The following is a 26,737-nucleotide window of genomic DNA, read 5'->3' on the forward strand; positions in this document are numbered from 1 at the left end:
GTTTTCAGGGCCTTTTTTTTGGCTACATATTTGTTATTTTTTGCTACATGCCTCCCCATCTTCTTGCCATATGTTTCTATGGCATAAATCAGTATCTGTGACCTGTTTTCATTTTAAAAAAAGAACATTGGCACAAACCTAGCCTGTATGTATTTTTTTGTATGTCATCGAGAGTATTTAAATGATTTTCAATCAGGAAAAAAATGTGCGATTAAAATGCGATTAATCGCGAGTTAACTCAGGCATTGATGCGATTAATCGCGATTAAAAAATTTAATCGATTGACAGCACTAACTTTTAAGCATCACCATATGGCCCATTCACAGATTTAATGCATAATTTAAAAGAAAATGTGACAAACTTGAGAGGACCGTGGCACCAGCGGAGCTCCGAAGCTGACGGCAGCCAGGTCTAATCACAGCCCATCTGCAGCGGTCCTCTCTCAGCATAGCCGTGTGTGAAGAATCGCTGGTGATGATGGCGATTTTTTGGTGCAGCGGCCCTCTCTCGGAATAGCCGTGTCTGGCTGCCGTCACTTCGGAGCTCCGCTGGTTGCCACGGTCCTCTCAAGTTCGTCACATTTTCTTTTAAATTATGCATTAAATCTGTGAATGGGCCATATGGTGATGCTTAAAAGTATAAGGTTCTCGCCTCAAATGATCTTAAAACATACTTTAATTGAACAACAGCAACAGAAAAGAGAACATTTAACTTAGTACTCTGAGCTCTGTGAGTTAAGAAGATGGGCCGCCAAGCCAACCAATGAGCAGAAGTTGACTCTCTAGGACACACCCCCTCCTCATTTGCATAATGAGATAGAAATGCATAGAGAAATGTAAAAAGGGCAGAGAGAAATGTAAAAAGGGTAGAGAGAAATAAACAGCGGCGAAGAAATAACTAAGGTAAAAAAATACAAAGGAAGAATAAAACAGACAAAAATATAATAACATGCACATAAATAAATACTTAAAAATATAAGTAATTAAAAAATAAAGTTGAAGATTATAAAGGACAGAAAAATAAATAAGGTAAATATTACAAAGGCAAATAAATAAAGAAGCTAATTAAGAGTTATATACATTTATGTCTCACTTTTTTGTTGGCAATTAATTGTATGCTTATACATTTATTGAGCATTTATTTATTTCTGTATTTATTTTTAAATATGGCAGAGTTGGTCCTTCATACCTATGTCCTCCAGAAGTCTAAGCCTATAACAGGATAACTATAGAGATAGCTCAAGATAACCCGAGCCACTGTACCTATAAGCTTTATCAAAAAGGAAGGTTTTAAGCCTGGCCTTAAAAGTAGGCTTAAAACTGTCTATTGTAACTGTCTGCTGAAGTCAAGGGAAACAGTCACTTATTTCATGACAATGGACTTATACTTAGATTTCATTTATCTATATCAACAGTTTTGCTTAAACATTGAAATATAATTCCTTTAAAGACAGAAAAAATCAGCTGCAGGTAAAATAACTTGTAAGTGACAAACTAATAATATATATATATATTTAAATTTGGAAAACATGATATTTCAGTTTTAAACTACTAGTATGAATTTATCATTTTCTATAATGGGAGGGTATCAAAACTTTCAAGCTCAGCTCTGTCTGTCTATTTATCTGTTTGCTTGTCTGTCTGTCTGTCTATCTCTCTATCTATCTATCTATCTATCTATCTATCTATCTATCTATCTATCTGCATGGAATGTGCGTACATTCTTTCTTTATTTGTAGCGGCTTAGGGGCATATCTGTGAGGATTTAGCTATTTTAAAAATAGACGTCACGGATGTGGTGTCAGCTTTGAGGAAGCATCATTTTCAGCTCAGCGCAGTCACGGTAACACAGGGTTAAATATGTAGCATAGAGAAACGATATCGCTCTGAGTGGGTACTTCTCTTTGACTCTCACGAGATAAAAAAAAAAAAAGACCGTGTTACTAAACTGAAGAAGGGCAGCATCCGACCTGCTGCTTCCAGATCATCTTTCCATTCCAGCGATTTTTATTTATTTATTTAAATAGTCGCTCCCTACATTCACCAAATCAGCCCCGTTATCCGATTGATGTGCCGCCAAGCAACATTTGAAAGAAAACACTAAATATTGGGGACACCTTGAACTTAAGCCACTCCATGGTTAACACTATGATGCTTTTGTAAGAAGCAGACTATAAAGAGAAACGGAACCGCAGCGCTGAACTCATCCCGCCCAGTCAGTTTTATAATTTAGCAGAGCGACTTCAATTACACGGGAAGGATTTGGGATACCTGATACTTTCTTTCTGCTGAAGGGTAAGTTAAACATCAAATATTTTCACGTGCCTTTGCTTAAATGGTTTTGAATCGGACATTTTACAAAACAGCGCAAGAGTTAGAAAACAACCGGAATTGGTGTTGTGTATCATCGTGGTTATGTATAACCGGCTGAATGGCAGTGATGCTATTGTTCGCTCTGGGGATGCGGTTGCGTTGAAGCGGAGTTGGATTATAACCACAATTAAGATAATTTCATTGTGCGGCGTTTTCGTATTTAAATCTTTTAATTATAAATGTCTGCCGATTAATTGCGTGTTTTAAAACACTCTTTTATTTATTTATTTTACATAAAGCCACGTGCAGTAGTTTTCCGTTCCTCCTCTTCCTCCTCCTCTTGCAGTCAGCACACTGTTATAATGCCACACTGCGTCCTTTAGCCGCCTGGCTGTGATACAGTGAGCAACGGTGTAACTATCGGTAAGCAGAGACTGCAGTTGCTTAAGGGGCTTTGCAATTTTGTACTAGGACGTCAGATTGCAGACGTAATGGTGCGAAAAATTCCACTTGAAACCCACCTAATATGACTGACCGGTCCCTTTTTATACCCCAACACTTGCCCAATTTCAAAATCATGGTAAGCGGTTCAAACATGACACCAATACAGTGGTACTTTTAATTACTATGTTAATAACTATGTATAGTTCATTAGACGGTTGGTAAAAAACACGCTTATAAAATATGTTTCAAACCGCAATAAATATCTTAAAAGAACAATGTATTTGGATATTTTATTTTTTACACTACAACTTGGAATTATGGGTAATCCAGAGTGTTGTACTTCATATGGGACCCACACAGATAATGTTGCTTACGGAAAATAATAGGTTATTGTGTAAAAAAAAAAAAAAAAAAAACTTGGATTGTATATATGCAGCAATGTATTTAGAAATCCTTCAGGGCTGGCGTCATATGTATGTAACCTTTATTTATCCATATAGATCTGTGAGAATTAAAATCTGTTTTTAAATGGAAGACATAAACATCCAAAAATCTACAGACACCACACCAAATTACATTTATGGTTCATTTAGGTAAACAGATTAAATAGAAATAACAATATAAAATATTATTTTAGTGAAAGCATTTGCAAATATAAACAATATTTATAAACTGGGTTAAAATGACCTTAATACACTAACAGAAAATCCAACCCTAAATCTTTCTGCAGTTCATTCCACTCTGAAGTAGGTGCAAATTGAAGCGATTAATTTGTGATGATCAGTGCAAACATATTACTCAACTTGTCACACTTAGTCATTTGCCTTTGCAAAAGGCATTTAAACTTTATTTGAGTTGTTTCATTAGATGAACTGTTGGTTTATGAAGCTAATTTTTTAACCCTGGGCTTTGAGTGATTTACTATACATCTTGATTCTTTTTTTTACTTCAGCCATTCTGTTGTAGAGTTAATTCGGTATTTGGGACTCTTGTCAGTTACCTAATTTGGCGAGAGAGCCATTGAGTCAAAGTTATTACAGTTTATAACACTGTCTATTGGAATCCGTGCCCCTGATGTACGATGAATTAAAAGGGCTGGAACACTAGATGTCAGTGGATAATCCCTACCTTTTTGTCCCTCCACGAGTTTAATCAGAAATTTAGGGCTGCAACTAACGATTATTTTAAAAATCGATGAATCGGACGATTATTTTTTCGATTAATCGATGAATCGGACAAAAAATATTTTTTATATTAACCTCTTTATTCCAAAATAAACATTATAGACAGAACAAACAAGCACACAAGTACAGGTTGCTCATTAACTGTACTGGTGCAATATGAAAAATAAATGTTTGTGTTAAAACTACGCAAACTTACATGAGAAATGTAGCTGTACATCCACAAAATATAGGGTACTTTGTTTCATAAAGCGCAAAAAAAGACATTTTTGTTTTTAAAAGCCTCTAAGGGGTTCAAACAATAGGCCCCCCCATTTCAACAAATGAGTTTTTTTTAGACTAGAAGAGGGCTGCCTTTTAAGACAGGAAAGTATAGCAGTTAAAGTTGCTACTTGAGAAAATACTGAACCATAGAGATAAAAATAGCCCTGTGATTCAAATTATAAATTGTATTTGGAATAAAAATGAGAGAACTAGGGGTGCTAAAAAACACATCCTCCAAAGACAGATATTTACATGGGAATGTGGCAAATATAATTAATTGACATATTACTGATCTTGCTGGATTTTATTCTGCTTTACTTCCATAAATTGCAGGATCATCTTTACTTTATCTTTGCCAGAAGATTTAAACTTTAAAAGTCTTGCCCTCATAATTTGCAAGTTAATTTATTTATAAAGTAAATATAAACGCTGCTTAAGCTAATTCAAATGAAATTAAAAGTAAAATAAGTAGCCAACCTTATCACTGTCTGTAACCTACTAACACGGTAAGGAAAGCATCAGATGAGCTACCTGAGAAACTAACGTTACGTTTCCCCACTTTAAAACCAAACAAACATGGTGGTTCCGTGCCATGTTAATTTCTTTTGAAAAAAGTTGCATGTTATCACTTTTTTCGCTTTACAAAGCGCAGGCTATTTTAATTATTGTGATCAATTTGCGCCGTCAATCCCGGTGCATGCGCGCTTCATTTGCAGTCTGGACGCTGAGGCTCTGACTGAGAGGGACTCCTGCGGGAAAACGCGGTTGGGGTGGGGGAGGCGCCCCACGGCAGAGTAGGAACGATGCATGCTTTCACGTAAGAGTCTCCAAAAGCCGCCAGTGACACCGAAAAAAGTCGCCAGATTTGTCGGTAGTCGCTTTTTTGAAAAATAGTCGCTGGAGAGGTCTGAAAAGTCGCGGAGTTGGCAACACTGCACCTGCGGCGCTGACTCGCTCTGCCGTATTTTTTTTTCTTCCTCTTTCAGTCAAGAGGCAGTGATGACGGCGCGGCAGATGACGCAATAATCGCGCGACACAACTAATCGATGATGAAATTCGTTGCCAAGGCTTTTAAAAGTCGATTTTTATCGATTTTATCGATTCGTTGTTGCAGCCCTACAGAAATTACAGTATGTTGGTTGAAGAGGATGCAGCATACATTGGTTTAGACTGATCAATGGGCTGCTAGATACTTCTTTATCACTCTTTTATTTATAGTCCTTTATTCAGGTCTACTAAGCATCTTTTCACCTGATAGTTTCCAAATAAGGTATAGCAAAGCTGACATCTGCTTACCTACAGAAACAAAAGCCCTCTGTGGAATGCATCATCCTAAAGGATAAATGAGAGACAGAAGTTTCTTGTGGTATGTAACAGCTCACTGTACATAGCCTTTTTATAAGAACAGATGACTTCACCCACAAAACTGCGTTTTATGACCAGCATAGCAGACCGGCAGGCAACATTAGCTTTCCCTTGTGTGTCTTCCAGCTTGTATTCCTTAGTTTGATAAAGCTATCTTACTTCCCCCTCTCGATACTATTCAGAGTGCTTTGTCTTGCTGTCTGCACCTTTCTTTGGCCCTTCTTTTTTTACTCCTTCTGACTAAGAGCCATAAACTGCAGAAGGTCATCCATTGTTGCTTTGTGTCTGGGTTACAAACGAACAGTAGGGTGGCCTTACTGTGACGACCCTGCCTATATACTGCAGTAGCCCACTCAGTTGTGATGGTAAACCATTTGTGCAAAGGGAGTTAATACTAACAGAGACAATACAAATAGAGCTGGTACCAGTGAAAAATAGCTTGCATATGCATGCAAGGCCTTTGTCATACGTCACTTTCCATGCAAGTGTTGTGATTTATAAAAAAAAAAAAAAAAAACTTTAGGCCTACAGGAACATGTGTGGCCCTCATGGCCACTGTGATTCATTCTCTCCTTTTGTGGAAATAGGAAACTGGCAATGCAGATGGTGAGATGGGGAATGATTGCTTTCAGAAATTCCATAACCATAGATAAATCTATGTATTTATTATTGATTAAATTGATAGGTTTAGGCTACGAGCTGTAGTCAGCTTTAAGATAATCCACTTATCTACAGAGAGATTAGGAAGCATCTTAATGTAATAAGCTGTTGAAGGCCAACATATTAAATCCTATTGATATCATAGAGTGCTGCTTTTATACTTTTTGTTACAGCTGTTAACCACCATTGGGTTCCTGGCAACCAGTGAATCCCACCAAAGGTTTTAAACATAATCAAATCCTATAACTTTCTGCCTGCAAGTGCTTTTTGGAACAAAGTTAAAAATTATCATTTACTTTTTTTCTGCTGAAGAGAGCGCCGACACCTTAACCAAGACTCTATTCCCTCTGTTTGTGTCCTGATTTATTTAAGGATCTGACCCAAAATGCAGAGAACCACTCAGAGAGCAAGGCAAAGGTTTAACGGGTTTACTGTGGTAAGGGGTTGAGGGGTTAGATCTGGTACTCAGAGGGCTGGTGAACCAGAACTGGAAGGGAGGAGGGAAGTTCACAGAGGTGAGTTCAGGTACTGTGGGAATCTTGGATGCCGTAAGGATAACGCTGGTAAGGGACTCACGTTTGGGGTGGTTCTTCTCTCACTTTGTATCCAATCAGTGTAGGTTGATCCAGAGGTAGTGACTCGTTAGAGAGTGGACAAGTAGACATTTGTTGGACCCGGTGGAGCTTTTGAGCAGACTGTCACTCGGAAAACCAGGAGGACTTGAACAGAACTTGTGGAGGTTAATCCCCTGCTCAGTTTGAGACTCAAACAATCCTTCCATGGGAAGAAGGCCACACATCCAGCTTGCAGGATGACTTCCCAAAACTGGCAAACACGCTGCCGTCGATGTAGTGACAGTCAACTGCTTAAGTAATCCTCCAGATAATGATCCAACGAGATCCAGGTGTGCAGGGAAGACCAATGAGGAAAGGGTGCCACTTGCTGGTGGAGGGAGAGACAAACACAAAATAACAGACCACACAAACTGGATTCCTGACAGTTTGGTAGCTCTCCTTATCAGTTATGGCTAGGGATGCACTTATCTAATATTGATTTTGGAATTAGGTCCACTACCACTTAAAAAGTGAGAATCAAAAGTAGAGATGGACTGATACGTGTTTTTAAAGCTGATGGTGATATTGATTATTTTAACATCAGTCTAACCAGTTTGTTAGTATGTGCAGCAGATTGTTTTGGGATGTTTCTTAGAGCCCATACTGCTTTTCCTTCCGCCATTTATATAACAGAAATCACATAATGAAAAAACAGTGATAAAAAAATGTTACACAGTCTCAGTTTGACAAAAAGGAAACATTTATCAACAAATAAACTTCATGATATTAAGGTCTGCTGCTGAATGCTCTAAGTAATTGCACAGATAATGCAGTAATTGGCCGATACTGATAAAAGAAAAAAACGCAAGTATTGACTAGAAATATTGGCCGAATTATGTATCCTGTGTCTCTTATCGAAAGATGTTGCCTTGCATCTAAAGAAATAAGCCGATAGAAGCACTCTGCTCCAGTTTATCACTCCATAATTCTGTGCGACCTGGCATTTCTATCTAGCAGCCCTGTGTTTTAACGCCAACGTGATCAAAACAGCTGCCAACATATTTGCTAACAGAGATGCTATGCTATCAATATTGTATCAAAAATGAAAAAGTTGTATTGGGACACCTCTAGTTTTGGGGTGAGCCGCTTCTACCTCAGTGACCTCTGCACCACAGCAACCAACCACACACGCTCCATCCTGGTAATGCATTCTACCAACAGAAGTAAAACAAGTCCTTAAAACCCAGAATAAGGGCAGACAATGCATTTATAGTTTGTTGTTTTTTTCTAGGACAATCTATCTAGAGCTCACAATTTTGAATTTAGTGCTGGATTCTATTTCATAACTTAAAATCTATAAAGACTTTTGCTTCAATCAAATATAATTAGTATATAAATTAGAATATAAAAGTAAATATGCAGGTGGTGCTCAGCAGGTGATTGGTTTTTGGGTCATCTTCTCTGTTAGTTTGCACAAGGTTCAGATCTCAGTAACCCCCTCTCTGCCTGCCTTTGATGATTACCTGGAAATGTTGCCTCAGAGCTGCCAGTGGTAGCTATTATTGTTGTGCTTGTCCAATGACACCCTAAAACAATCTTGGACATCAATAGTGATAGTTGTATTAAGGGTTCAATGCAGACAAGACATTCTTACCATTTCTTTGGCCTTGATCCAAGATCAACACCACAGCTGAAAGAGGAGAAATTAAAACTGAAACCTTCACTGCTGTGGTAATAATCTCTCTGGACACTGTTCCTAACCCATTGCCCTAATGTCTTACTTGCAGCTGAGCGAAAAATCCACAAACCACCACAGGGTTCATTTGGTTTTTCAGCAGGATGAGGATCTAAACCATATGTTCACATAACACAAAGTTAGCATGTTTTACAGCCTTTCTAATACCCAGTGAAATGTCTTATAGAAAATAGAAAAATTAGGGAGAGTGCTCAGCTTAGGAGAGGGGTAAGAAATAAGATTTAACCAAAAAAAAAATAATTTCCCTAGAATATTTATTTCAATGCATTTATTACATCTTTCCAGGGGGGACATTAAGTCTGTTGGGATATGAATGCAATAAAGGTATTTTTCTTTGTAAAGGGAGTGATTTGGGTGTTTATATGGTGCTGTCTGAAACAACATGAACATGGGCCTGTTATTAGATTACTAGTAAATATTATGAATTATCTATTTATTTAATTTCCCCTTAATAACATATTTTTGAGTTGAATTGAATTGGATCTAATAACCTGATTTAATATGATGTTTTGTCCCACATTTATATAAAAAGTATGTTTTCCACTACCCAACCAACCAAAGAAATATTGCCTAATATTTTGACACCGGAATTGCATTTTTGTCACTTAACAAGAAATTAGCAGACTGTTTTTTTATGTTTTGGCATTGTGGTCCATGAAAAAAGATTTATTATTAATGTATTTGCTTTTGTTGTTTCTATGCTTTGTAAGAGTAGATTTTGACTGGTGACAGTTGGAAAATAAACTAGACAAGCCTGTCTTTCAGATTGGGTTTGAATTCATGTTTTGGGATGATAAATAGCTAATGAAAATATAAAGTTTTTTAAAAAGAGTCATATCATTTTTGGATTGCAGATAACTTTAGTAACAAATGCATTATTCAAAAGAACAAACAAACTCCCTGTTTCCAGTCAAACTTTTAAGTATAACTCTCAGACACACTGTAGTCATTCACCTCTATCTAGTGACATGTATTGGTTAACACCAGTGATCTACCTGACATAATTACATGTGGGGATTGAAGTAAATATCTTCTTCAGGAGGTTCCCATCATTGGAAATGGTACATGTAGAGGGATGTTGTACTGGTTGACGTAATCTCTCAATGTAAAAATTATTGAACCACTCAGTGATAAACATTTCACTTTGTAGTTCCAACTTCATGACTAGAGATCGACCAGTACATCTTTGTAGGCATTATCTTGACACCAATCTAATGGTGCTACAGTATATTTGCATCCCCATTTACATTAATGATGAATGGAGGGGAGTGGGAATGCATGTACTCCACATAATCTCAAGCATTGCTGCTGAATGCACCTAATAGGCCACATAAATAGGCCAAACTAAGTACGTATTGGTCCGTTCCAATACAAAAAAAAAAAATGCTTATGTTGGCCAAAATGATCGGCCAACAGATGTTTCAGTCTACACTGCAAAAATCATCTAAAAATATGTATAATGTGTTTAATTTCAGTCAGTAAATAAGATGACCTGCCAATTGAATGAGTATTTTTACTCTTAAAGTAAGATAATTTGATGATATGCACTTAAAATAAGACAATGCAATTGTTTTTTTGTTTTTTTTATTTTAAAGGCACACTATGCAACATTTTTCAGTTAATTAATGTGCTCCATAACGTTATGGATGATTAAATGAGTCATTTCAGGTTGAACAAAGGTATTCTCAGCCGCCCTGGTGGTCTGTGGGGGAAATACTGCACTTGCAACTGCAGGAGCACCGACCCGCACCCACAGGCTCAGAAGTCTCGTGAGAGTCAGTCTTGTTTACGGCGAGAACTGCTACATGCCCCCAGTTAAAAGCATACTCGTTGCTAGCACAGTGGCGATCTTTGTGCAGTTATGCTACGTTCACATCGGACGCAGCAAAATCCCGTCTGCTGCTTCATTTTTGCTGCTTGTACCAGTTAGTTCTGACGCGCGGCTGAAGCAGCTTTGCTGTTCTGGCTGCGTGGTGCAAAAGTGTGTCTGACGCGCGTTGGGCGGAGCTTCACTATCCTTTCTCTGCCTTGCAGCTATATTTGCTGTGATCAGTGGGAATAAAGTAGTTTTAATATGTGTTTAAGTGAGAAAATACACCTGAAAACGTAATCAGTGCCGTCAGTTCATTCAGATTATTATCCTGCCTTCAATATTTTTTCTGTCGGAGCCGCTCAGACCCCCACATACCACCGGTGCGCCGACAGTAGGGATCCCTTCATCAGCAGCCTCTGGCCGGGTCGCCTCCTCGCGGTTCACCGCGGCAGCTGGTAGGTGTTTTTCATCTAAATAATCCAAACTGCATATTCTGCCGGCAGATTTCTGCATTTTAAGTTAATTTAGGCGTCAATAAACTGTTTAAGAGGAGTGATCATCAGCGCTGTGTCTCTCTCCCTGCGTCAGATGCTTAAACGCGCTCGAAGCGCTGCTTCAGCTGCTCAGACGTGCTGCGCCTGCTGCTCAAAACGCGCCGCGCGACCTTTTGCTGCGACTTGACGCGCGTCAACCATTGACTTTGCATGTAAACTCGCTGCTTCTGTCGCGCCAGCTGCGGTGTGAACGCAGCATTAGTCATTCGTTGTGTTCGCCTGTCTGCTAAGCTCAAAACAACCGCGCCTGGCTTGACGGAGAAACCAGGAGAACAGCTGTGCATATTTACGACAGTGCACTTTTACTTTCGCCCTCTGGGGGGAGCCTCGCTGGAAAATTAACACCGGTTGCATAGTATACCTTTAAAAGTAAATTGTCTTGTTCCCTTGGAAAAGTGTCTCATTTATCTCCTCAATTCGAGAAGAAATGCACTTATTTTAAGAAAAAATATTTCAATTTTTTGCAGTGTAATGACCTAGATTCATTGGAAAAAAAAAAAAAAAAACTTAGTTTGATCTTCACCCTGCCTTGCTGCATAAATTTTTCTTGTTTGCCTGACAGATATATTGTTTAGTAAATTATAATTTCATGTTGTCAAAATGTTTTAGATTGTGTCGTTTTATATATAAAAATGTCATCATAAGTGCTGCACAACTGTCTTTTTTCTAGAGTCATCATGACAGTGGATGTCCCCGGACTCGTGTCTGTGATCGTTTTTTACCTGTTTATCCTGGCAATTGGATTCTGGGGATCTCATAAAGCCAAAAAGGTGGAGAAGACATGCACAGGACCAAAGAGCGAAATTTCTATCATTGGTGGCCGCAACATCAGTGTTCTGGTCGGGATTTTTACCATGACAGGTAAAGCCTCTGAGTTAGAATGTGAAAATGGTAACTGTTGCCTATTCTCTATGCACCTCCTTTCTTTATTTTTCTATTTTGTTTTTCTTTTCTGCTTTTCTTGTAGCAACATGGGTTGGTGGTGGTTACATTATGGGAACTGCTGAGTCTGTTTATACTCCTACTCAAGGCCTTGTGTGGGCTCTGGGGCCCCCAGCATTTGCCATGAATTTTTTGTTGGGTAAGTAAACTAACAAATCTGTTTTTTTATCTTCAAAATGACTCCAGCTGATAGGTACTGTATTTATATTCAAAAAGTCAATCTATTTAAGAAAAGGTACCTGTGTATTTAGTTTTTAGATATTCAATGCATAATAACTCAGGACTCTTAATCTGCCTTTCCATTGCAACTAATTTTAAGAGGTTTACTCCTCTTTTTATTTTTATCTTTATTTGCGTTTATTCTGCTTTTTTTCTGTTTTATTGTCTAATTCACGTATAACACTTTGAATTGCATGCACTAAGTTGTGCTTTACAATAAATGCTTTCTGTTATATTTTGTACTGTGATCACAAACCAAAATGGGTGGTGTGTTAGGACAACAGATGGAAAAATAAATGTGAGCATGAATATTGTCAAACAAATCTCTGCACACATATGCTAAAGAGTCACAATAGATTTTAATTAAAACATAAACATTTAATGACATAAACAATTCAGCTCAAGAGCACACACAGAAAGTCACAATAAAAGCTGAGCCAATAGCTATGTCAAAGACAGAAGAAAACTGAACACTTAAAAACATGTCCAACTCATTTAAGTTTTTTAAGGCAGTAGCCAAACTGATGTCTCCTTCCTGGATGGTGTCACGGCTAAAAATAGCACCAGGCCAGATGTAGCTATAAAGAGAAAAAGCAAAGAGAACATTTAGTTAGAAGTTGAATAAAAAAATAATGAATATTTGGAGAATAGGATTATAATAAAGCAAAATAATGAAAAATGCTCCCCTTGTCCTTCAGCAGCCTAAGCCTATAGCAGCATAAGTGTTATAAATAAAAAGAAAAACAAACAATTTGGTGGCATGAATGAATTATGTAGTTCAAGAGAATAAAGTGATTGATCAAAGTATGATAATTAATATAAGATTTTCAAAAAGAGAAGTTGGTTAAAAATTAAAGTAAAGTTGGACTGAAAAGTTGATGTTTTGATTGCACAGTAAAAGGCAACTCATAACAAAGCAACATAGGGTTTCATAGATATTACATCAATCAATATTTAACAGAACCCAGATAGTTTGCTGAAACAACTTTTCCCATTGCAGCCAGCATTGTATTTTCAAACTGCAGGCCTGGAAGGAGGTAAAGACAGGTCTAAAGTGCACTGTAAGAAAATAGATCTCCTTTTTAATTCTGTTTGACCAGAGTTTGCAGTGATACTTTAAAACATTATCTGGTTTCTTTATGTTTTGTTTTAGGTGGACTGTTCTTTGCAAGACCTATGAGATCAAAGCGTTACGTGACAATGTTGGACCCATTTCAGAATCGATATGGCAACATATTCACTGCAATAATTATGCTTCCTGCTTTGTTCAGTGATATATTATGGGTTGCCTGCATCCTTGCTGCTTTGGGTAAATCAATAATTTTTTTCTCTTTCATTGGTGTGTAAAATGTAACTCAGAAAAAAGATAACAATTTCTTATTGTAATTCTGTGACGTAGGCAACAGCCTGCTGAAGCCTGTTTAATGAACATTTTTGAAGCAAATAAACAAGAAAATTCAACTTTGTGGTGAGCTGTAAAAAATATATTACATTAATTAAATATTTCTTTTTTTCAGGTGGAACGATGAGTATAATTCTTGGAATATCATCTACAGTTTCCATTATAATCTCAGCAGCTGTCTCCATCATCTATACGTTTTTAGGAGGCCTCTACTCAGTTGCATACACAGATATTTTCCAGCTATGTTTTATATTTGTGAGCCTGGTAAGTAAAAAAAAAAAACAATTAGTTAGATTTGTATAAAACTCTAAGTAGTACCTCAAACTGTACATTTCATCATTTTTACCATATGTCAAAAAACTAAAGAATACCCCTAAATACAGAAAAGCTTAAAAAGGTTTAGTATACCATTTCAAAACTATAAATAATTAAAGCATGATGCCTAACTAAGCAGGAAAAGGTGCCACCCCCTAATGACTACAATCTGTTCCCGTTGTTTTTGGAAGTCAAGGTTTTGACTTAGTAGGTAAGGCAAAACCTCGGGGTAAGGAATTTGATATGGTAACTCCTCAAAGGGAAAGCCTTATTACCCAGAGTAGTTTTACATAAAGATTCATTATATTTCACATTTGACCTAGAATCTTTGTCATTTTAAAAACCATGATTCTTTTTTTTCACAAGACACCCAATTCAGGATGCATACATACTAACTAGACAGAAATTACAAAGACTAGTAGAAAAAAATAAACATTGTTAAATGAGATTTTTTTTTTTTATCCTCAAAGGCAAAAAATAGCACCATAAGAGAAAGTTGAAAAAGGAAAAATAGAAAAAATAGAGCTTATTCTTCAACAGAAGCTAATTTTTTTGCTGAAGATTTCAAGTGCACCTCAAAATGTATCATGTTGCATTTATATCTCGCTTGTGCCAGAGTATGGGCCAGGGTGTTTCATCTTGTTTTTGTTTGTCTGAGAAAGAATGTATAAATTTGACATGTAATCCACTATGACGTCCTTGGGTTTACTTAGACTTTAGACATAGACTAAGATAGCTTTTATTGTCATTTTGTTTACACAAAGTGTATACAAAACAAAATTTCGTTTTACAGCTTTCAGAACATTTTCAGTCCATGTAGTGCAGCAGTTATCAAATGTAAACAGTGTGGAAGAAAAGACATGGTGCAAAAAGTGCATTGATATGGAAGTTCAGAGCATTAAATATGTATGGTGCAAATATGCAGAATTTTGGTTTGGTATAATTAGTGTGACGCAGAGTCTGAGATATGATTTAGAGTTTTCTCAACAGTTCAGCTGTCTGTTGGCACTGGGGAAGAAGCTGTTGCGGAATCTTCTGGACCTGCATCGAATGTTGCGAAGCCTCTTCCCATAGGACAGCAGGGATAACAGTCCATGGTGGGGGTGGAAGGGGTCATTTATTTATCTACGGGCTCAGGACACACAGTGCTGTGATGAAATGTCTTTTATGGAGGGAACAGGAGCCCAGATGATCCTCTGCTGTTCTCACCACTCCTTTCACTTTATTCTGGTCTGAGGCGCTGCAGCCTCCACATCACACAGTGAGACAGCTGGTCAGAACACTCTCTATGGTGCTTCTGTAGAAGGTGATGAGGATGGGTGGGGGCAGGTGGCCTCTCCTCATCCTCCACAAGATGTACAAGCACTTCTGTGCCCTTCTGACCGGTGAGGTGGTGTTTACAGTCCAAGTGAGGTTGACTGTGATGTGCAGCCCCAGGAATTTGGTGGTGCTGCACACCTCTACAGCTGAGCTGTTGATGAACAGTGGAGCATGGTTAGGCCAGTTCTTCCTGAAGTCGACGATGATCTCCTTCATCTTCTCCACATTCAGGATCAGTCCACCAGCTGCTCCACCTCCTCTCTGTAGTCTTGGTTGTTGTCATCTCTGATGAGGCCCACCAACGTAGTGTTGTCTGCAACTTCACAATGTGATTGGTGGTGAACCTGGGGACCCAGTCATGTGTCATCAGGGTGAACAGCAGGGGGCTCAGGATGCAGCCCTGAGGGGAGCCTGTGCTTAGGGTGATGACGTCAGAGGTGACTGAGGTCTGTTTGTCAGGAAGACTAGCAATTATAGAGGGGTGTATTGAAGCCCAACTGTTCCAGTTTTCCTATCAGATACTGTGGGATGATGGTGTTGAAAGCTGAAATAAAGTGCAGGAACAGCATCCGCACATGGGTGTTCTTCTCCTCCAGGTGTGCTAGGCTCAGGTGAAGAGCAGAGGAGATGGCGTCCTCATCAGATTAGTTCCGTCAAGCAAAGTGGAAAGGGTTGAATGTTGAGGGGAAACTGCAGACAATGTCTTCTTTAACCAGCCTTTTCAAGCACTTCATCATGACAGGAGTCGTTGTGACAGGCCAGTAGTCATTGAGTGAGGTGACCTGAGGCTTCTTTGTGACCGGAATGATGGTGGCAGACTTAAAGCATGCTGGCACCATGGACTGGTCCAGCGAGGTGTTAAAAATGTCTGTGAGGACATGTCCCAGTCAGGGCGTTCAAAACAGTTCTGGAGTTTCTCTATGGCTCCCTCAGTCAACACTCTGTCCTCCTTCACTATTGGCTTTGCCTTGATTAGCTGAGGCCTTTATGCAGGAATTAGCATGAGAGATATATGATCCGATGACCCAGGTGGTAGTGGGGGTTGGTAGGCTGAATCCAAAGTGTCCATGTTGGTAAAAATGAGGGAGAACAGTCTTCCAGTTAGCCTGGTAAAAATAATCCCCAGCAATAATGAAAAAAACCTTTGTGTGTGCAGATTTGAGCTCAGTGATAGCCTGGTATAGAATCTTCATGGCCTCTTTTGTATTAGCACTAAGGAGGACATAAACAGCAGTGATGGCAACCACAGTGAACTCTCTGGGCAGATAGAACAGTCTGTAGTTAACAGTCAGAAACTCGATGTCTGGAGAGCAGAAGCTGGCGACCGATCTAGCATTTTACACCAGTTGTGTGTATGTAGACACAAACCCCACCTCCTCTACTCATACCGCTAATAATAATAATAATAATAATACATTTTATTTAAAAAGGCGCCTTTCTGGACACTCAAGGTCACCGTACAAAACAAAAAGTGTCAGAAAAAATAAAAATTATAATTATAAAAACATTTAAAAATACAGAGGCTGTGACAGTGAAATTGATATTTTTAAAGAGAATAAGCAATCTTGAACAGATGGGTTTTGAGTTGTATTTTAAAATGGAGAATTGCGTCCGTATTTCGACGTTGGGGTGGTAGAGAGTTCCAGAGGCGGGGGGCAGAGCGGCTGAATGCTCTGCTCCCCATGGTGGTGAGACGGGCGGAGGGGACAGACAGGTGCAAAGCAGATGAGGATCTAAGAGCACGGGAGGGGGTGGGAACATGCAGGAGGTCTGACAGATATGGGGGGGCAAGATGGTGAAGTGCCTTGAAAGTCATCATGATAATTTTATATTGAATGCGGAACTGTATGGGGAGCCAGTGGAGCTGTCGGAGGACCGGAGTGATGTGGTGGATAGAGGGAGTTCTTGTTATGATTCGAGCAGCTGAGTTCTGGACCAGTTGTAGTTTGTGGAGTGATTTCTGAGGAAGTCCAAAGAGGAGGGAGTTGCTAAGTTCAGGCTAACAGCATTGTTCTGTATCGATGAATGAAGCCAAGACTCAGTCAGGATGATGGCACAGCAGTTATTTATCTCCTTTTTTGAAGAGAGTTTGAGTCAGAGATTATCCATTTGGTATCCAGTGAGAGGACGTTGGATAGAAGGATTGTGCAGCTTTTTAAATGTTCAAGAGTGACTGTATTTAGGAGTGCGGGAAAAAAAAGTTTTGTGACCATTGCTCCTGCAGGAGCTGGCAGTCGAAGATGTGGGATTGAGGCCTGGTTTGTAGCGTCTAGGTGGCACATTTGGTGGAATTGCCGAGAGATGTATCAGGCCGCTGCTTCCAGACACTGCAACGATGATGTTATATTACTTGTGTGTGGGATAAAATTATTCCTCGATATTTAGTGTGGATCTCTTCTCCTTTGTGTATGTCATCTCACACTACAAAGTCTGTTTGTCATATGGTAGCTATGTAGTCATGTACGCAAGTAAAGAACGTAGGGCTGAGAACACAACCCTATTGAGTGCCAGTGTCGAGGACCTGTAGTGCAGATAAGTCAAGATTATGGAGTTAAGGAACAGCAGGTCTGGATGGATAGTGTTGTACCTGAGGAAGATCTTAAGACCCTCAGTTGCTTAAAGAGCTGTGTAAGGTGGTGGGCAAAACTAGGTAATTCCTGGCTGCTTATAATATCAGTTTTTTCTTAAACTGTGTGCTATGTCCTTTTAAAGAAGGACCACACTGTGCTGTCTACCCATGGTTTCTAGTTAGAAAACAAAACAAATGTCTCAGTTGCTAGAAGAGCATCAGACCCAAAGTTAGGACAGAGCAGATGTGCATTCCTCAAGATTTCCATCTTCTTTTAACACACTAGAGTATATGTGCTTAATGTAATCCTATAAGGCTGAGTGGGGCTCTCTGGTTAAAGCATGAAGGGTTTCAGTGGCATATTGGTTTGGGCTGGGTTTTTTCGGCAAAGATATGAATCGATTTGATTCAAGACTTTCCCACAGTTCATACAGTTCTAAATCGATTAATTTCGATTCAAACTGTTTTTACAATAATGAAAGTGGTTCAACTGTGTTTCAAAATACTCATGTATTTTGTTTTCTCCTGTCACATTAAACACAAAGTGCAAACTTGTAAATCAGACAGTTTAAACATTAGATGTGAACAAAGCTGTCTCATAAGTGCAAACTTGTTTGTGAAAAGTGAAAAAGTGAAGCCTCACCCGAGCGAGCAGACGTTACACAGCACACATTCCTGAGTTGCATTATCTTCAATGCACAAACCATATTTGCAGCGTTGTCTGTAACAACTACAGAGTGTTTTCTGGTCAGCCCCAATTTGTTAATGTCTTCAGTCAACCTATTGGCTATATTTGCAGCTATCTGGCTTGAAGTAATCTTGAGTGCATCTTTCCTGATTATTTGAATGTGAACGTTACGTGGGTCACTATAAAACTAATCGATCTCATTCCCTAGACATCGATTTTGCAAAAATATAAAGGAATCGATTCAATATCGAGTAAATCGATTTTTTTTACCCAGCCCTAATCTTGTTTCTGCAGATCAGAGGTTTTTTGGTAGGGAACAGGTCCTCAGAGCTATGATCTGACATTCAAAAGTAACAAGCTGCTTCAGCCTTGCACTCTACTGGAGTATTACATAATAGCTTGTCTAGTATACTGAACTCTTAGGTCACAAACTATATATTTGAGGAGTTTGGGGAGGACAGCTTTATTTCTATATGGTTAAAGTCTCCATCCAAAATCCCATAGGCTGCTGTAGTTATAGTAAAATTAGTTTTCTAAACATTTTTTTAAGTTCCTCTTCACTGCCTCATGAATCAAATAATGAGAGCAGAAGGCTCCCTCTGTCCATGTAGCCATGTAAATGAGATGCAAATGTACAGTACAAATCCCTACCTTTGATCTTCCCTGTACCTGTAATCTTCTTGGCCCAAAACAACTTGATGCTTGAAAGCTGCTGAACTAGAAACTTTACACAACTGGAAACACTGATTCTGTTGTCTTGAAAGATAATTTAGTTTTAAAGTACATTTTATTGAATTGCTTATGAACAGGGCAATACTGTAAACTGATTGGGCTAACTGCCCAATGTCTCAGTCTTTCTATTAGACCACATAAATTCATAGGTGTTTTTAGAACACATATGCCCAACAGTGGACCATGAAATAGATATGCAAGATTAAACAGATTTTTGATTTGTTGTTAGCAGATTTGATTCTTGTTAGATGGATTCAGTAAACATACTGTGTGAAGATGATGAGACACAAGGCACACAACAGAAGTTAGTAGTAGGGTATATAAAGTGTAGTTAAGATGCCTTAAAAAACAAAATTACTGATAATAGGATGTGTAATCAAATACAAATTAAATACTAATACACATAGCATTTAAATACTGGAAGTATTAATGTAAAACTAATATAAAAAGCAATTCAATACAGAAGTAAAATGATGCTAATTAAAAATATAACATGTAAAACTATTTAAAAATCATATCCAACAGTTAAATAAAGCTGCAAATGCAAATATTGTTCAATGAAGTTACTCTTCTTAAAACCTTGAAACAATTAAGCGGAGTAAAGATAAGTCAACATAGACTATTGGGTCAGTTATGAGTAAGACTATAGGAAGAGAAGGAATCAAGTATAAGTAAGTTATTCCCAAATCCATAAGCTTGCACCAATCTGAAAAGGATTTTTGTTAAGACTGTGATTTCTCTCTTTCAGTGGCTCTGTGTTCCATTTATGGTGCTTAGTCCAGCTGTTACTGCCATCTCCCACACACTCCCACTCAACGGCTCACATGAACATGCTTGGATAGGACACCTGGACATGGCTGATTCTGGAAAATGGGTGGATGAGTTCCTGCTGCTGGTAAAATAAATAAATAAACTTGACATAAACGGAGAAAAAAAAAAAAATATATATATATATATATATATATATTACTTTTTCTGTTATAGACACTTAATATGAATATGAATGGTAGTGCTTATAAAGTAGTGAAATTTTAAAGGAAATGTATCGGTTTCAATCTTTATGTTGGGGTTCAAAATTATTGTGTTTTGGAAATCAGGCTGGTTAGTTTGTTATGGGACCCTTTTATCAAAATTTTTTATTTATTTTTTTTTATTCCCAAAGTGAATGAATTAGATAGACGCTACATAGAACATAGAACGTCGTTAATGAAACAACATTTTTTCAATTAGTAATTGTGCCCTTTGAGATCATAATCTCAAAGGGCACTCAAAAAATGTCTGATAGTACTTGTATAATACCAAGCACTAAATTCCTGAACCTGCACTGGTCATCGTGGAATTTAATCATTTTTAATATACGGTAGCATTAAATTAAATTTTTTCCAATGACAAATAAAATGCATAAAAGTATGACAATGGGAGCAGAGCAGTTGAGCTAGAATAGACTTATTGTATATGATGCAAAATGAATAGATAAAACAACTGCATAGAAGAACCAGTTCTTTTTTTCCCTGTAATTTATTCACAGTGTTACAAATGTGAATCTTTTTTATAGAGCTGCGTCTGTGTGATCAATTCTTAAAACAGGCAGACTTTCTTGCAAATATAGGCACTGGTGGTGTGCATCACTCTAAGTGGGCTTGCTTTTGTGTTGTGCAGCTATTTTCAAATTTGAGGTGACAGCAGTCTTCCCTCGCTGTCCTTTAAATCCTCAGCTGATCACTTCTGCAGTGCCTGTTCCAGAGTACAGATATTGAGTTTATATTTAGACGCAGTTCATTAGATGAAGTGATATCTGTCTGTTTAACAACTGTGAAGTAATCTGAGTATCCTACTCTTGTTCTGTGTTTATTGCAGGCTTTAGGGGGACTTTCATATCAATCCCTTTACCAAAGAATCCTCTCTGCAGCCTCATCTGCTCAGGCTCAGATAACCTGTTTTGCTGCTGCAGGGACTGTTTTCATTACAGGAATCCCCTCCGTTGTTATTGGTGTCATGGCTGCGGCTGCAGGTAACCTCTCACACCCTCACATTAAATAAGATGACTGTCTTTTACACTGTGATGCAAAGACCAAGGTACACTATGAAGCATGACACGGTTTTGCTTCATTCCTAAATTCCTAAGATAATAAAGTTGTAAAAAAAAAAATAAAAAAAACATATTGTATTCCCATGACATGTTTGTCCACAGGCATCTAAAACCAGATATTTACATACACTGTTTAAATAGACATAAACCTTTTTGCTCTGTCTGATATTAAATCAAAATCAATTTTTCACACCACCGGTCAGTTAGGATTCCCTTAGTAATTTCTTCTAAATTTTAATAAAATAAAAAAAGTTTCTTAAAGCTACAGTGTGTAATTTTCAGCGACATCTAGCGGTCAGACTGCAGACTGCAGCAACATGAACGCCCCCCCCCCCCCCCCCCCCCCCCCCCACCGCTTCTCCCCCCCAACAGTACGGCGAGTTACGGGACAAAATGTCTTCCACGACGTCCGCATCACCTACCTTCTCAAGTGATGAGGTTTGTTTACATAGATAATTTTACAGATAGTATTTCATTAGTCTGTGTAGGGTATAGATTTCATGTAGACTTTAGATAATAAATATACCCGTTATTTTTTCTATGTCGTTGTGACGTTTTGGTGAGCTGCTTTGCATGGTGATATAAACAGACGAAGTAATTGTAGTCATTAGTTTAACAGCGAGATTGTGTTCGCTGGAAGAATATATATTCCCCGTTTACAGAGTCCAAGTCTTGTTTGTGGCACAGGGGTTACAAGGCGAGGAAGAGGGCGAGGAAGAGGGAGAGGAAGAGGGCAGGGCGTGCAGCTAGGGCCAGGCGAGGGAGGGGTGCCAGAGGGGTGACTAGAGCAGAGGAGGAAAGGCTTGAAGATCTCCAAAGGAGCCGGAGAGAAGTAACCGAGATATATATCCAGAAAATTATTTTACAGAAAATTACTGAATCATTACCTGTGAAACGTCAGGGAAGTTGCTGAATAAGTATACTGGAGAGTAACAGCATCATCACGCAGCATGTTATTGTTTTAGACAGGTCTGAGCATCCTGTACTCCAAAAACTGCAGTGATATTAGACGATTGTGTGTGTAGGATTAATTACCTGTCCAAGAGAAAACTGGCAACTTGAGCGTCACTTTGAAAACCTTTTTCCTCCATCAGTGACTTCCATCGTGTAAATGCCGTGCCAATGTTGATCCGTGTTTTTTGTCGTTTCTTGTCACGCTTGTGATACAGAGTAGGCATGATCCTCCATTCGTCTGATGTTTGGCCAAACAGTGCCAAACAGTTTGCAAAGTCACTCACGCCTGCCGCCTTGTTCACCTTTCTTGTTACTGAGGCGCAGTATACCTGCTTCTTCTTCTTCTTTGGTTTCAGGCAGACTAAACGCTTCTCAGGCATAATACTGCCATCTACTGTTCAGTTCCGTCTCAGTTAATCTCTCTCAACTTGCCGTAGTTATTTTCGAATGTAATGGGAGATCTCGCAATCGCTAGTTTGTTGCCTCTGCGCTGCCGTAGCGCAAAGATGTCTGCCTCCATGGCTGCGAGACCCGCTCCTATGTAATTATAAATAACGAATTCTAAGGCAACGCAAATATTAAGGTTAAGAGGCTGAGCTCGTAGATGATGATAAATAACATAGTTATGTATAATATATTAAATTTCTGACTTTATATCCCTGTAATTATTACACACTGTAGCTTTAACATACCATACCATACCAACTTTATTATTTGAAGCACTTTATGCACCGGACAGGACCAAAGTGCTGTACACAATCATAAAATACAATAAAATTATGAAATAGAAAAAAACCGAGTGTAAAATCCATATTAGTATGCAAAGAGAATGAAACAAAGTAAAACCTCTCAAATTGTGCCAAAAGCCTAAGAAAAAAGATGAGTCTTAAGAAGGGACTTAAAAACAGCAAGAGAAGAGGCATGTCTTATGCTCAGAGGCAGATCATTCCAGCTGAGCTTGCATTTTGTCTTTGGGACTCTCAGAAGCAACTGATCAGCTGACCTGAGGGAACGGGATGGTGTGTAAGAATGCAACAGCTCAGACAGATAAGGAGGGGAAAGGCCATTAAGAGTTTTAAAAACAAATAAAATAATTTTAAGAATTTACTGGCATTCTCCCTTTAACTTAGACTGGATAAGCATTTTCTATCTAAGGAAACCTAACAGTTTGCATCAAGGCACAAATTTCAATCCTCCTGGATGAACATGTATGTAATACCTGTCCAAAGTAGCTGGCATTGTGTTGTTAAATCTGCAACAATCCCACATTCTAATAATACATATAGTGACAGTGGGGAGGAAACTACCATTTAACAGGAAGAAACCTCCACAGAAAAACCAGGGTCAAAGTGAACGGCCTTCTCCTGCTACCAACTGGGGTTTAAACAGTCAGAACAGACACACAACAGTAACACAGATGCAATTATCAGAAACTTTCTATGTGAGAGAAAAGTGGGAGGTTAGTTGCAGTAGTAGCTACTCTAGTTGCTTAATCTAAAAGTGAAACATGGCTAGGCAGATGAACTCTGAGTCAGTGTTCAAGTCTGTGAGATAAAAAGAATACATAAAGTTAAAGCCCGGCCAATAGCTCCTATCTGAATAGCTAGTCCCAGTGGCGCTGGTTCAGTGGAGAGGTTAGTTGGCCATGGGGCTCTTGCACCACCCTGTCTCCCAATAGCTGCATGAACATTCACATGTAAACCTGATACACACTTTTAATCACAAAAATGAGCCCCTCTGGGAGTTTATTGGGAGTTGTTATTGATATTGTGTTCATCCTTTGTGCACAGCACAGAAAAAAGACAAATCAACAAATACATGCTTAGTGGCCCCATCCTGGTGTAACTGAGTAAAGTAATTGCTTTGAATACTGACAAGATATAGAGCAGACTGGTAAGGCATAGAAAAGTGGGTAGGGATAAAATCAGTAGCTGTTTCATTCTTCATAACACAGGATTAACAAATGAGCTACCAATAAACCAACTAACCTAAGACATGAACGTTTTTCTTTTATTTCAGGCTGGACAGTAAGAAAATAAAAAATATATAAAGTGTTTCCATACAGTGTATGAAAATATCTTGTTTCAACTGTGTAACCCCCCCCCCCTTCTTTTCCCTAAGACTGGAACCAGACTGATTACGGTCTCCCTCCTCCGTTTGAACGCGGAGATGCAGGGAAGATCCTGCCTCTGGCTCTGCAGCACCTCACACCCACCTGGGTGGCAGTGTTAGGCATTGGTTCTGTGGCTGCAGCTGTTATGTCCTCCATGGACTCTGTGCTGCTTTCATCAGCATCTATGTTTACACAAAACATATACAAGACAACTTTGAGGAAAAAGGTGTGTGGAAGCATAGTTTGATCCAATCTTATACAGAGATACTCAGTTTTTATTATCTGCTTGTCCTTCCTCCTCTGCAGGCCTCAGAAAGGGAACTACAGTGGGTGATTCGTATTAGTGTGCTGCTTGTGGGCCTGGCTGGAACAGGTCTGGCTTTTGAGGATAAGAGCGTGGCCACTCTCTGGATCCTAAGCGGAGATCTCCTCTACTGTGTGATTTTCCCCCAGCTGGTCTGTGTTCTGCACTTCCAACGTGCAAACACATATGGAGCTATTACTGGCTTCGTGGTGGGTTTGTTGCTCCGTGGACTGAGCGGCGAGCCCGTTCTAGGGATCCCTCCTCTGCTCCGGTACCCTGGATGGAGGGAGGAGAATAATCGGATCATACAGTACTTTCCTTACAGAACTGTAGCCATGTTGGCTTCTCTGATAAGCACTGTAATAGTATCATGGCTGCTGGACCAGATCTTTGATCGTCAACTTGTCCCTGAGTCCTGGGACCTTTTGCAGTTTTTTGAAAAGAAGAATGAGACAGAGGAGGATGACAAAGAATCTGAACCTTGTTTGGAAACAAGCCAAGCTTTCAATACTAAATTTTAAGCTAAATATCATTACAACCCAAAGAGTTAAACTAATTACGCACAGTTTTTGACTAGTATTTTTTGATTAGTCAAGGCAGCTCCATTATTGGTCGGATTTTTTAAAGAAAAATTGTATTACCAATTTGAAGACTGGATGGTTCCAATTTATATTTCACAATGCATGGTAAAAGTATTCATATCTTTAATATTTTTTTCCGTAAATTAAAATCACAAACTTCAGTGTTTGAATTAGGCTTTTAAAGTAGTATATACCGGTAATTGTGAAGTAGAAAGAAATTATACTTTTTTTTTTACTTTTATTGAAATGAAATAAAATTTCTTAAATTTTGATATGCATTTATGTTAATTTCATTCCACATTTGTCTATTTGTGTTTCCAGTTAATCTAGTTTAAGGTTGGTCAGACTTCACAGAGTCCGTCTATGAACCTGACCTGTCTTTTCTGATGTTGCTTGATTGTGCATAAAGGGCCACGGTGCTGCTGAAACATGAACCTTTTCCCAAGTCTCTTTTTGTGGCCTCCGGCAAGTTTGTACCAGATCCAATTAGGTATTTTACAGTTAGTTAATAATAACACAAATAAGATATATTAGTAAAAAAAATTTATGTTTGCCAAAAAATGACTAGCAAAGATAATAGTTAAATAAATATTTCACAACTGAAGAGGTCCCACTGACGCTTAAATCATACAAACATATGGATATAATTTTAGAAAAACTGACTCTTTTAATAATATAATAGACAATGACAAAAAAATTTTTATTACATTTCTCTGTTAAATATAATAAAAAAGATAACATTTCTTTTGAGGAAAAAATAGGTTACCCTGTCATTTATTCCAACAGTAATATCACACATATCACATCAGCTAAACAAGATTATTCTTTTATTTAAGGTATGCCTTATTGATATCTCAGATGTTTAATTAAATTAAATTAATTAATTTACATTAAAAACAATTTCAAGATTTAGAATTAAACTTTGACAAACCTTATTTTCATGTATAAACAGAGTTTAAATTTCGATGCATACAGCTTACAACAGTGATTAAGCAGCTTATACCAGTGAAAGGAACATTACCATTTATAAAGTGTGATCAAGAATGTAAACAGTGTAGGAGATTAGTTTATTACAGCCACCTTAAAAGCCTGAGGTACATACACACTTGTTTGGCAACAATTTTCTCAAGAATTTTAGATAAGAAAGTAAGATTAGATATAGCTCTATAATTGACCAAGTCATCTGGGTAAAGATATGGTTTGTTAAATAAAGCTGTACATATAAAGTTATACATACATATCCCTGTAACAGAGATAGGTCAATCACATCTAAAATTGAGTGGAAATCAGAGGGAATACCTTCTTAAATAACTTGGTTGGAACTGGATCTAACACAAGTTTAAGGGTTAGATGAAGATAAGTTTTGCTAACTCTAATTGTTCAACTGGATCAAAGTTTAAACCCAGTTCAGATTATATAGTTACCTCAGATGATTTATAAAGAATCACATAAAATCATTGCTAAGAGTAGGGGGACGGTTCAACAGAGCTAAAGCTCTGGATTAGTTTGGCTACTGTATTAAAAAGATACCTAGGATTATTCTTATTCTCTATTAATGATATGTGCTGCTCTTGCTTCACGAAGAGTCATTTTATACAGATGTAAA

At 38.3% G+C, this 26,737-nt stretch overlaps 1 protein-coding gene across 1 annotated transcript; it reads left to right on the top strand.

Moving 5' to 3' along the window:
* The first annotated feature begins 1,923 nt into the window (after positions 1 to 1,923).
* Positions 1,924 to 25,565, top strand: LOC119772378 (high-affinity choline transporter 1-like). The gene is made up of 9 exons (XM_038268759.1): positions 1,924 to 2,294; positions 11,574 to 11,764; positions 11,871 to 11,984; positions 13,218 to 13,373; positions 13,582 to 13,730; positions 19,839 to 19,985; positions 20,948 to 21,101; positions 24,255 to 24,472; positions 24,553 to 25,565. Exons 2-9 carry the CDS (start codon positions 11,581 to 11,583, stop codon positions 25,069 to 25,071), a joined length of 1,641 nt encoding a protein of 546 aa, XP_038124687.1. The 5' UTR covers positions 1,924 to 2,294; positions 11,574 to 11,580; the 3' UTR covers positions 25,072 to 25,565.
* The last annotated feature ends 1,172 nt before the right edge of the window (positions 25,566 to 26,737 follow it).

The sequence above is a fragment of the Cyprinodon tularosa genome, unplaced genomic scaffold, assembly GCF_016077235.1.
Source record: "Cyprinodon tularosa strain WSP-4 unplaced genomic scaffold, ASM1607723v1 ctg71, whole genome shotgun sequence".
Lineage (NCBI taxonomy): Eukaryota > Metazoa > Chordata > Actinopteri > Cyprinodontiformes > Cyprinodontidae > Cyprinodon > Cyprinodon tularosa.